Below are 13614 nucleotides of genomic sequence, written 5' to 3'. Positions count from 1 at the left end.
CACTTTGCTCATCCATTGATATTTAGAGGCCGCCAGTTACCTGACCTGCATACTACAAGCAAAATAACAAAAAGCTATGAATATTAAACCAATGTACTCCATCATATCTTAGTATTCTCTCTGAGGCTTTCAAAGTTACAGAAGGACAGCAGATTATCAGAATTTTACAAGTATCTTACATACTAACATAGGAACTCTTTTCAAATTTTTCTTATTGGTAATAAAGCCAAGGTTTAACATCTACAGAACAAAATAAATGGTTAGGACATTTTCAGGAAAAAAATGTCATAAGTTAATGGCAGATGATTTTTGTATAGTGCTGCTTTTTTCATCTTGGGTCTTATATTGTACTTCAGTATTGTTCTGTCTCAGCATCGATTGTACCTGTGACCTTCTTGTAGACCCCCAGTCTGTAAGTGTGTGCAGCAGGTTGAATGATGGCTTTAACAGATAGTTTACTCAATGAATAAAGACTCCAGAGGTGTTCTCCAATGCTTCTTTATGCTTCAAGTTAGCAAAGGCATAAACATAGAGGCTTTTCCATAGGTAAATTTCCATTGAAGTTACACAGCTTCCACACTCTGCAGTCTCCTCATAACCACTAAACAAAATGGGAGTTACAGCAGGAAAATGGAGGTGGGAGCAACCAACTAGCCAGAAACAGCAGGGGTGTAAGGAAGATACCAATAACATAGCATAACATAACATGTAAAAACAACTGCTAGACAGTTAAAGCTGCGTGGCAGCACACTCCCCGCCTGGTATCGTGAGATACCACTACACAATTATTTTCCATAAACATACAATTAACATTGCATACAGTAGAATGCTATGTAGCCCTCTCCTCTAAGCTAACTATGCTAGAGGTCTAAGTGACTCCTACACATAACACTGAATCAGAATTTTTGGAAGCAGGCATAGTTAGGACTGTCTCAGTGACTGGTCTCAGGAAGGTTTTTGGGCTCCCGTCCTTTACAATCCTGACTTCCACACTTCGGACCTTTCCATCATCACTAGCAATGGCCTTTGTAATAACTCCAACTGGCCACTGGATCCGATTGGTTTGCTTATCTTTTAGAAGAACCAGGTCCCCTTCCTTTAAGTTAGGCTTCTGGGTTTGCCACTTTTTACATCCTTGGAGAAGTGTGAGGTATTCCCTCCTCCATCTGTCCCAGAAACAATCTGCAAGGTATTGAGCGTATCTCCATTGACGTTTGTATATGTCCTTTTCATCAAAGATGCTCTTTGGCGCTGGGATCTGTCCAATTTTCTGGCTCAATAATGCAGCTGGAGTTAAAACAGTTGGACATTCTGGGTCTGTGGATACAGCTGTCAGCGGTCTTGAGTTGATTATTGCTGCGACCTCAGCAAGGAATGTAGTAAGTACTTCATGGGTAAGACGTGAAGAACTCACATCAAGCAACATAGAATCCAGTATGCGCCTTGCCATCCCAATCATTCGTTCCCATGCTCTGCCCATGTGTGAAGCGTGTGGTGGGTTGAATTTCCACTGGTTTGCAGTGGCGGAGAAGGTGGCCCTTGGAGGTGGCTCTGTCTGAGAAGCTCGCTCCCGCAGGGGTTGGTTAATGCTCTGTGACGCTCTCTCGCTATAATTGAACTGGTTGGTCAGTTTTCACTCCTTCTTGTTCCTGGGTGGTATTTCCTCACCTTCTGTCCATTCTTCACTAGCCTGAGCGTCAGACTTCCCATCTGTAACTTTGTCTCCCGGCTCTGTGGAGTCGTTGGTCTGAGTCTCTTCAATGAATCCCAACTTCGCCCCCTGTCGCCGCGCTTCATCAGAGTCTTTGTGTGACATGTTTCCATCCAGGGAGAAGTGTACGGCCAGCTGGTCCACGATGCTAATGGGTTTGTAGGCCCGTTCCTTAAAACTGTACCTCACAATGTTCTGGGGGGCATGAGGGTTGTTTGCAGTCAGGATACGAGTGAATTCCTCCTTAAGTTCAGCCTCGCTGAGTTCCAGCTGGTCCGGAGGCTTAACCAGAGTCTTGGCCTGCATCCATTCATCAGCTCCATCCCCTATATCTGTGGAGTCATCTTCATCCTCCAAATTTCTTCTTGAGCAGATGTTGGAACTCCAGGCCGGATTTCCGGATCAGTATCTGGATCCTCCAGGTGGAAATCGATATCTTCTTCTGAGTTTGTAGAAGACTGGTCCATTAAAAACTTGGGTCCTGAGAACCAAATGGTTTGTGTGAGGACAACTGCTGGCACTAAAATCTTCTGCATGAATGCTAGAAAGTGCTCTTGCTTCTCAGGTTTGTTACGGAGAGTTTTCTTAAGTGCAGCAAATCTGGTTAAAGCTTGTTCTCGATTGTTAGGGAGAGTAAGCCTTGGTACTCGGAAGGGTAATGGAGCAACCCAACTGTTGGAATTGTCCTTGAAGAACTCTTCATCCATAATCTTGATGAACTCCTTGTCTTCGACTGAAGGGGCAATCTTGTTGTCATCACAAGTAGTCTGGTACACTGAATCACCAAAGTCCTTTTGAGAAGTGAGCTTGCAGTTAATGCTTTGGAGTGCTTGATATGGAACTTTGTTCTTAAAATCAAGTCTTTCCTTCACATAATAGTGCGATGGACATTTCATCAATTGACAGGTAACATTAGTTTTGTAGGAAGCTACATCCAAGAGCTTGTGAGATTGGTCTAAGCAGACTTCTCCTATTATCACCCATCCAAGATCGAGTTTCTGGGCCTGAGGAGCATCATCTGGACCGTTACATAACTCTCTTATTTTATGAACTCTAGGAATGTCTCTCCCTAGTAGAATCAAAATCTTAACATCCTTGTTAAGTGGTGGAATGTAGTTAGCAATGTGGCTCAAATGAGGGTGATGACGTGCAACCTCTGGTGTGGGGATTTCTTCTCTGTTGTTCGGTAGCTGATCACATTCGATTAGAGTTGGAAGAGGAAACTCTGTGTCCTCATATTCTGATGCAACTACGAAGCCATGGGCTCTTCTTCCAGAAGTATTGACCTTTCCTGCACATGTCTGCAAGGTATAAGACCAGGTCTCTCCTTGAATGTTGAATAGGTCAAAGAATTCTGTACTGTCCAATGAGCGATTGCTCTGATCATCGAGTATGGCATACATTTTTATGGATTTTTGTGGACATCCTTCAGGAAAAACTCTTAAGCCCCGTACACACGTACCGATGGTCGGCTTACAAATGTTCCTCTTTTCTCCCCGGGATGTCGGTGTCTGCTGAAAAGTGCAAAGACAGCACAAGGACAGCACAAGAATTTTGTCCGCCGACTGCAGAAGTGATGTCATGTAATGGTTAACTTTCCCTGTGTTTTCTATTTTCTGAGCATGCCCAGTCTTGCAAATCTGCGGTCTGTCGGCCGAATTGTGTACTGACAGGCGAACAATCGTCCGTTCTGGTGTCGGCATACAAATATTTTCATGTTTGCACGAAAGACTTTTGTCCGCGGATTGTGCGCAGACATCTGTCGGAGGCACCATACTAACACGCGTACAATCGGCAGATCCTTCGTCCACCGACGTTTGTATGCCGACGATCGGTACGTGTGTACGGGCCTTAACAAGACATATCTTGCTACAAGACTTGCTATGAAGCCCTTCTCCACATACCTCTGTACATCTTGTGGTTACGGGGTCGGCATATTGCTCAGTTCTCTCCCCGCCATCATCTGATGTAGTCTTGGGGTTGCTGCCGGGTGAAGGTTTCGTAATGAACAGGTCTGAATGAAGAGCGTCCACATGTTTGGCACTGTTGCAGAGAGAACATCTGATGGCGATCTTACAGTCTCTAGCTAAATGATCGGAGGATGCACAACACTTAAAACAGATATTATGCTCTTTGAGAAATGACTTGCGTTCTTCAATAGGCTTGTCCTTAAATGCACGACATTTGGAGAGAAAGTGTGGCGCATTTTGAATAGGACACTGTTGATTAAGATTGCTTGCTTTGATGTCTGTAGCTAAGACGTTGGATGCTATCGCGGTCTTCCTCACGGCAATAGGATGCCTTAAATCCTTGAATTTACTGTTGGTGGCAATACCCCTTGAAGTACTTAAAGGAATGGTGGTTGTATCTGGATAGAAGAAGCTTGGGTCATTCTTGGATCTTGCAACCTTCCGCACAAACTCTGCGAAATAAGAAAAGGGAGGGAAGGAAACATAATGTTCATACTTATACTTTGATCCTACACTAGTGCAGTGGTTCTCAAATCCGGTCCTCGGGACCCACTAACAGGCCAGATTTTAAGTATTACCTTGGGGGATGCAGACTAGAATACTGCAATCACTGAGAAGCAAATGAGATCACCTGTGATGTAATTTAGTTATCTTGCAAACCTGGCCTGTTGGTGGGTCCCGAGGACCGGATTTGAGAACCACTGCACTAGTGCACTTTCCCTGAAGATAACTAGGCAACTTTGCTACAATAGGATTTACGCCCTGAGCAGTGTCTAAATAGCTAAGACCTGGTAAACTAGGATCTAACTTAGCAATTTCGAGTTCTTGAAGGAGGTCACCTAACTCTCTAAGCTTATGATCCTTAACAGAGATTTTAGGAAAGTCGTTTAGTCTCTGGAATAAGGCAGATTCAATGACTTCGGGGCTCCCATAGTCTTGTTCTAGACGTTCCCAGGCAGCATCAAGGCCTGCTTTAAAGTTATAAATGTAGACAGATTTAAGTCTCTTGACTTGTTCTGAAGATTGACGCCCCAACCACTTTCTAAGTGAGTCAAGTTCTGCTTGAGGTTCAATGTCCAAGTTCTTGGTTACCGCCTTAAATGTAGATCTCCAACTCCTGTAGTTCTCTGGGCGGTCATCAAATCTAGACAGTCCAGTTGTAATCAACTCTCGTCGAATCATATACTTGCTGAACTCTGCAATGTCAGTGCTTTCAGTTTTTATAGCCACAGGGGGTACTGATGGTGCGCCGTCTTGGACCATGGTTGGTATATGATGTTGGCTGGTAGGTAGAGAGAAAGGTGTTGCAGATGGGTTTAATCTAGGTAAGGGTCTGTCGTCTGAAGGTCTCTGAGCATTTGAAGTTAAAGAGAGCTGTATCAAAGGGGGTATAGAGTTCATTCTGTAGTCTTCTGCTGTGCCCTTGTAATCTCTATGCACATAGGGTTGTGGTGGCACATGAGCTGCGTAGGTTGATTCACTTGATTTTGTGACGTGCGGTAGTCTGTTAGTAGGTGTGTCTAGTTGACCAGCTTGCTTTGGCGACACATTGCCTTCTGATCCACTTGCTGGATGATTATGAGAAGAATCTCCAACTGTAGGTGGGACTGGATTGTCGTGGTTCTGAGTTAAGACAAACTGTAGGGTCCTTTCAACAGGGTCTTGAAAAGCAGCCAAGCTGGTACAAGCTGCTCCTTCTTCTTCCAATAGGGCTTGTTCCAAGACAGATAACTCTGCTAAAGCTACTTCCTTTTCTCTATTCTTCTGAAGAATTTCTAGCTGAGCCTCTGTTTCTGCTTGTATTCTTGCCTGAATGCGTTTAGCTTCTGCTTCCTTGCATTTAGCTTCTGCTTCCTTGCATTTAGCTTCTGCTTCCTTGCATTTAGCTTCTGCCTTGATGGCTGCTTCTTTTTCAGAGCAGGCGGCTTGAACCTGGGCTACTGCAACCTTTTGGCGAGCTTTGAGTATTTGGTCGCTCAGTATTGACCTTATAGAGCAGGACCGCAATGACTTAGAAGAAGATTTATGATATGAGCGGGCAGACCTAGAAGATTTTCCTGAGTGTCTGGAAGAAGCAGAGTTACAGGATGTAGTTTCATGTAGCTGTGCCAATCTACCTTCTATCTGTGCCTTTGCTTCAAGATATATGCTATGCCTCTGCTGGTCATTAGAAGTAAAGTCCTTTAATTCCAATGCAGCTTCCTCTATGTTGGAATGTGACAATAGGGAATAATATTCTCAGAAAGTCTTTTATAATTCTCAAATGCCTTCTTAACCCTTGAGAGAGCAGTGTTCAATTGCTCAGAATTGTTGCTAGTTTCATTAGTGGCTGTTATACAACTTAAAGTCTTTTCCCATAATGCAGTCAGGTTACTAGATGTTTCTTCCTTACTTGCTTCATAAACCTCCCTTGCCTTCACGGATGGATGAGGGGCTCTGACAGGACGAGCAGAATGAAGTAAGGAGTCTGCTTTATCTTGACTAAATGCAGGTAATTCTGTGAGATCTCTGTCAGACATAATAAGTACTGTAGTTTTGGTGTCTTGTTAGAAATCTGCCAGAGCTCAGCTCTGTAAGTAGTGACTTCTGTTAGTAAGCAGGCTGGGCTGAGGTATTTGTTGTTACAATAGTTGGCTAGTGCTGAAAACTAGTTCAGACTGGATAGCTTGGTACAGAAGGCTGTAATAGTAATGAAGCATTCGGTAGGTGTCTGGTTTCATATGCAGAGTAATGCTTCTGGTGACACACAGGCAAGTGTGGTACTCACGTTTCTAAAGCTGCAGATTCTTGGAAATTTACTTTTCTGAAGCTGTATATTACCATGGAAATTTACTGTTCTTAAGCTGCAGAGATACCTGTGATGGATTCTTCATGGAAATTTACTTCAAGTACTTCTTGGAAATTTACTTTCTGAAGCTGCAGAGATAACTGTGTGATGGATTCATGGAAATTTACTGTTCTGTCTCAGCATCGATTGTACCTGTGACCTTCTTGTAGACCCCCAGTCTGTAAGTGTGTGCAGCAGGTTGAATGATGGCTTTAACAGACAGTTTACTCAATGAATAAAGACTCCAGAGGTGTTCTCCAATGCTTCTTTATGCTTCAAGTTAGCAAAGGCATAAACATAGAGGCTTTTCCATAGGTAAATTTCCAATGAAGTTACACAGCTTCCACACTCTGCAGTCTCCTCATAACCACTAAACAAAATGGGAGTTACAGCAGGAAAATGGAGGTGGGAGCAACCAACTAGCCAGAAACAGCAGGGGTGTAAGGAAGATACCAATAACATAGCATAACATAACATGTAAAAACAACTGCTAGACAGTTAAAGCTACGTGGCAGCACAAGTATTAATGTGTACAGTGTGCTGAATAAAAGGAGAGCTGAGTCTGTTTTTTTTAAATATTTGAAGTAAACCTGACTTTACTTTAAACATCCAAGCAGGTAAATCTGAAAGACAACAGAGCTTGTTCTTCACAGTTGGTTGTTTGGAGTCAACACAGATGCACTTCATATCACTTCACCTAGTAAATCAAACCCTAATGCCAAAATGTTCCCCTTATAGTAAGCCATTTGTCAAAACCTGGGAGTATCCACATTAAACTACTGCTCAACAGCTTTAAGATTCTTATTATAATTTTTTTTTAAATTTCCAATATAAAGTAGGCATTGGCCTTAAAAGGTTTGGAGAACAAAAAGCAAAAACATTGTTGACCTATCTTGGTGAGAGACACAATTAATACATGTTAATGATGTTTCAAAACTTCTGAAACCACTTTTCAGCTAATATTTCACCTAACAGAGATCCACATAGGGGTTTAGAGCAATAGGCCCTGCATAGTCAGTAAGAGTGCTATACAGAACTTTTGACAAATAGACGATGGTGGCACTTCCAGCTAAAAACTCTTCACTTTATTCAGAATCCAGTAAAAATCGAGGACACGACATACACACACATCTCCTAATGATCTCAGCAGACGTATTTCACACACCTGTGCTTAGTCATTCAGCAATGACTAAGCACAGGTGTGTGAAATGCATCTGCTGAGTTCATTAGGAGATGTGTGTGTATGTCGTGTCCTCGATTTTTAATAGATTCTGAATAAAGTGAAGATTTTTAGCTGCAAGTGCCGTCGTCGTCTATTTGTCATGTGCTTACTTCTGGTCGCAGACCTAAGGCTGGCACCCGGCTTCCTGTGACAGCAGAAAAAGATCTCATACTCCACTTGGAGTGGTGCAACATCTTGTGTTACATACTGAACTTTTGGCAAAGTCGAAACTTTTTGTATTTTTGTTGCAAAAGTAATGTATATATTAATTTTAGTTTTGTTTGTCTTAAAAGGTTGGCAGCTCGACAAATACCCTGAAGGCTCTCAAGCTTGCTCTGTCTGATAGTAATACCCAAGCAGTTTATTTACTTACAGATGGACGTCCTGATCAGGTAATGGGAGAATAAAGAGAAATATAATACGTCCATTCAAGAGCTTGAACATCCAAGTCTTACGGCACAACATACTGTGAACTTAAAGCAGCACTGCCAAAGACTAATCATTTTGTTTTGAATATTGAATGATAAGGGTTATAAGGTTATAACTACATCAAGTATACCTGTGCAGAAGCTAGATACACTGCTCAGAAAAATTAAAGGAACACTTTTTATTCAGAGTATAACATCAAGTCAAGTAAACTCCTGGGATATTGATCTATTCAGTTAAGTAGCAAAGGTGATTGTTAATCAGTTTGCTTTGGTGTTAATGAAATTAACAACTGGGGCACTAAATGGGCAACAATGAGACAACCTCCAAAACAGGAACTAGTTTTGCATTTGGCTAGTGTCAGTGTCACTACTACTGGTAGCCTGAGGCAATGCCTGGACCCTTTAGAGGTTGCACAGGCAGTCCAATTCCTCCAGGATGGAAAATCAATACGGGCCATTGCCAGAAGGTTTGCTGTGTCTCCCAGCACAGTCTTAAGAGCATGGAGGAGATTCCAGGATACAGCGGTTACTCTAGGAGAGCTGGACAGGGCCGTAGAAGGTCCTTAACCCATTATCAGTACCGGTATCTGCTCCTTTGTGCAAGGAGGAGCAAGATGAGCACTGCCAGAGCCCTACAAAATGACCTCCAGCAGGCCACCGGTGTGAATGTCTCTCACCAAACAATCAAAAACCGACTTCACAAAGGTGGCCTAAGGGCCCGATGTCCTCTAGTGGGCCCTGTGCTCACTGCCCAGCACTGTGGAGCTCAATTGGCATTTGCCATTGAACATCAGAATTGGCAGGTCTGCCACTGGCGCCCTGTGCTTTTCGCAGATGAAAGCAGGTTCACCTTGAGCACATGTGACAGACGTGAAAGGGTCTGGTGAAGCCATGGAGAATGGTATGCTGCCTGTAACATCCATGGAGGGACGCAAAGAACTCTACAAGCTAGACAATGGCACCCTGACTGCCATTAGGTATCGGGATGAAATCCTTGGACCCATTATCAGACCCTATGCTGGTGTAGTGGGTCCTAGGTTCCTCCTGGTGCATGACATTGCCCAGCCTCATGTGGTGAGAGTATGCAGCCAGTTCTTGGAGGATGAAGGAATTGATACCATTGAATGACCCCACGCTCGCCTGACCTAAATCCAGTAGAACACCTCTGGGACATGTTTTGGTCCATCCGAAGAGGCCAGGTTGCATCTCAGTCTTTTCTGGAGCTCGGGTGATGCCCTGGCCCAGATATGGCAGGAAATACACCAGGACACCATCCATTGTCTCAGTAGGAGCATTCCCTGACGTTATATCAGGCATGCATACAAGCATGTGGGGGCCATACAAATTGCCATTTTGAGTTGCTGCAATGAAATTTCAGTAAAATGGACTGGCCTGCTGCATCATTTTTTCACTTTGATTTTCAGGGTGACTTTGAATTCAGCCTTCTGTAGAAGAGAACAATGTGGCATCCTTTTGTTCTTAACACATTACCCAGTCCATATCAGTATAGATATTCAGCATGATATTTTTCCCCGTTTAAATCTGATGTGTTTTCAAAGTAAACTTTTTGAGTAGTGTATATTAACAGAAAGTTTCTCAATTACTGCCACCTGCTGCTACCACTCTTATGTAAATAAAATCTTTGAGCTATTCTCCTAACATTTAGTTAATAAATATGAGTTACCAAAATTGTAGGATACAAAGTAGGTTTTGGAAATATCTAATCATGTAGTTAATATAGTGCAATATACAGTAGATATAAAAAGTCTACACACCCCTTTTAAAATGTCAGGTTTCTGTGATGTAACTTTTTCCACCTTTATTGTGACCTATAAACTGTACAACTCAATTGATAAACAAACCAAAATCATTTAGAGAAGGGAGGTAAAAATAGAAAATCAAAATAATGTGGTTGCATAAGTGTGCACACCCTCCTATAACTGGGGATGTAGCTGTGTTCAGAATTAAGCAATCACATTCAAACTCTTGTTAAATAGGAGTCACACCTGCCATCATTTAAAGTGCCTCTGATTAACCCCAAATAAAGTTCAGCTGTTCTAGTAGGTCTTTCCTGACATTTTCTAGTCGCATCCTACAGCAAAAGCCATGGTCCGCAGAGAGCTTCCAAAGTAACAGAGGTATCTCATTGTTAAAAGGTATCATTCAGGTGAAGGATACAAAATAATTTTCAAGGCATTAGATATACCATGGAACACAGTGAACACAGTCATCAAGTGGAGAAAATATTGCACAACAGTGACATTACCAAGAACTGGACGTCCCTCCAAAATTGATGAAAAGATGAAAATAAAACTGGTCAGGGAGGCTGCCAAGAGGCCTGCAGCAACAATAAAGGAGCTGCAGGAATATCTGACAAGTACTGGCTGTGTGGTACATGTGACATATTCTCCCATATTCTTCATATGTCTGGACTATGGGGTAGAGTGGCAAGACCAGTGATGGGAATAATGGCGTTATAAGTAAATGGTGTTACTACCAGCGTTACTTTTTACAGTAACTAGTAATAAAACAAATTACTGTTTCGCCGGTAGTAATGCCGTTATTGTTACTAACAGCAAAATGCGTCATTACTATTCAGCTAGTTTAGCCCGTTGGATGTGTATACAGTACTTACAGAACATGCCTGTGCTGTAATACTCTATGTACCGCGCTGAGCCAATCACGGCAAGCGATGTATTCTATTAATGCATACAAAGCTTGCTCTGATTGGCTGAGTCAGAGATGTGGGCTTATACAACCTTTGCCAATCCGAGCAGGCTTTGTATGCATTAATAGAATACACAGCTTGCCATGATTGACTCAGCGTGGTACATAGAGTATTACATAGAGCAGTTGGAACTGTGCACAGTCCTGGCATCATGGCATAAGCTGGCAGCGCTGCCTCTGCCCACTTCTAGAGAGCTAGCCTGTTGTGGATGGCGGTCATCACCCCGTCTATGGGGTTCTTCGCAGTAAGAGGGGGGTGGGGGGTGGTGAACGATCATTCCATGGTCAGCAGTGCACATTGGAGGCTGTGTGTCATGGGGGGGGGGGTCACATGAGAACATTGATTAGACTAGTACACAGGACAATCTACCATAGGACTTCTATAGAAGAGGGGAGTCTGCATTACTAGGAATGGGTGACAAGCTGTCATCACAAATCATCACATACCTGGGTTACCTCCATAGGGGTGTGATCAGCTTTACTTCTGTAAGTAGCCAAAGCTTACTGTATACACATCCAGCGGGCTAAAATATTAATAATACAGAAGTTCTGTATCCCGTACAATACATTCCTGAACCTTGCACTCCGTGCAACGCATTCCTGAACCTTGCACCCCATACAACGCATTCCTGAACCTTGCTGCCCGTACAACGCATTCCTGAACCTTGCACTCTGTACAACGCATTCCTGAACCTTGCACCCCATACAATGCATTCCTAAACCTTGCACCCCGTACAATGCATTCCAAACCTTGCTCTCTGTACAACGCATTCCTAACGCAATAGTTACTTTCCCTGGTAATTAGTTACTTTTTTAATGATGTAACTTTGTGAGAAGTAACTAGTGACTATAACTAATTACTTTTTTTAAGGGACATGCCCAACACTGGGCAAGATGGAAGCCTTTTCATATGAAGAAAAACATTCAAGCCTGGCTAAATTTTGCAAAAACACATGTGAAGTCTCCTAAAAGCATGTGGGAAAATGTGTTATGATGTGATGAAACCAAGGTTGAACTTTTTGGCCATAATTCCAAAAGATATGTCTGGCACAAAAACAACACTGCACATCACCAAAAGAACAACATAACCACAGTGAAGCATGGTGGTGGCAGCATCATACTTTGGGGGTGTTTTTCTTCACCTGGAACAGGGGCCTTAGTCAAGGTAGAGGGAATTATGAACAGTTCCAAATACCATTCAATATTGGCACAAAACTTTCAGGCTTCTGCTAAAAAGCTGAACACAAAGAGGAACTTCATCTTTCAGCATCACAACGAACCAAAGCCTACATCCAAATCAACCAAGGAATGGCTTCACCAGAATAAGAATAACATTTTTGAATGGCCCAGCCAGAGCCATGACCTGAATCCGATTTAAAATCTGTGGGTTGACCTGAAGAGGGCTGTGCACAGGAAATGCCTTCGCAATCTGACAGATTTGGAGTGTTTTTGCAAAGAAGAGTGGTCAAATTTTGCCAAGTCAAGTTGTGCCATGCTGATAGACTCGTACCCAAAAAGACTGAGTGCTGTAAAAAAATCAAAAGGAGCTTCATCAAAGTGTTGGTTTAAGGGTGTGCACTTATGCAACCATATTGTTTTCATTTTTCCATTTTTACTTCCCTCCACCTAAAAGACAGTTTGTTGTTTAACTAAGTTGTACAGTTTATAGGCCACATTAAAGATGGAAAAAGTTCTGAAACGATTTATCTTTGTCTAATTTCTTTACATTACAGAAACCTGACATTTTAACAGGGGTGTGTAGACTTTTTATATCCACTGTAGTTAAAAAAAGGTTTAAAGTTTCAAAATTTTAACTAAACAGGGGTTAATGAAGAATTATGAAATAACAGACATGCTAACTTCTGATATCTTTATTGTCTACATTTTATATTTCTAGCCTACAGAAACAATTCTTGAACACATCAACCTGTTCAGACTCATTCCTATCCATACAATCTCATTTAACTGTGATGATACCGAGGCTAATAGCTTCTTGCATGAGCTCTCCAGCAAGACCAGTGGCCGTTTCCACGCTTATACGAGTCAATTAAAAGATCCGGATGCTCCACAACCGTTTGTGGTAGGTTCCTGCATATAAATTGCACATAGGTAATTGTAGCAATGTCATTGATGGATTCCTACTTCAGACAGGGCATTAGATGTGAATTAAAATGAGTGCAGAGTTAGTTTTTTTATGTATACATCAACCACTATATGACTGTAATGAACATGAAATGAATGTTAAGGAAACATGGCCAAATGATGTGACAGAGACCTGATTTGTAGGAGCAGGTCTGAGTATTATTGCTGATAATGGCTGAATGTAATTGCGTATTAGGTGACTGTAACTACTTTTGAATGAATGAGTGGTCATATATTGATTACATATGAATATCTGTGGTCCCCATCCACTTACTGCTGTTGGTTACCTATACAACGGGGGAGATTTACTAAAATTTAATCACTCAGAATCTGATGCAGCTGTGCATGGTAGCTAAACAGCCTCTAACTTCAGCTTGCTCAATTGAGCTTTGACAATAAAACCTGGAAGCTGATTGGTTTCTTTGCAGAGCTGCACCAGATTTTGCACTCTCCAGTTTTAGTAAATAACCCGCAAACTGTCTAGGATTCAGCATCCTGGGGGCTAGTCTAATGGTCAAACAGTATAATTTGCAAAGATTTGGTCTTTTAGCTAGAGCTACGTCAATACCAATGGGCTGAAATAAGTT

At 42.3% G+C, this 13614-nt stretch overlaps 1 protein-coding gene across 1 annotated transcript in view; it reads left to right on the top strand.

Moving 5' to 3' along the window:
• Positions 1–13614, top strand: part of VWA3B (von Willebrand factor A domain containing 3B) — a gene marked incomplete at its 3' end in the record, with an annotated part of 264070 nt that overhangs the window by 81676 nt on the left and 168780 nt on the right. Inside the window, exons 12-13 of the mRNA XM_082245271.1 lie at positions 8024–8122; positions 12783–12965. Coding sequence (XP_082101397.1) covers positions 8024–8122; positions 12783–12965 — 282 coding nt within the window. The remainder of the gene's footprint in view (positions 1–8023; positions 8123–12782; positions 12966–13614) is intronic.

This window comes from Pelophylax lessonae, assembly GCF_965119305.1.
Source record: "Pelophylax lessonae genome assembly, chromosome: 2".
NCBI lineage: Eukaryota > Metazoa > Chordata > Amphibia > Anura > Ranidae > Pelophylax > Pelophylax lessonae.
The sequence above is the reverse complement of the archived record's forward strand: the minus strand, read 5'-3'. Positions and strand labels throughout refer to the sequence as shown.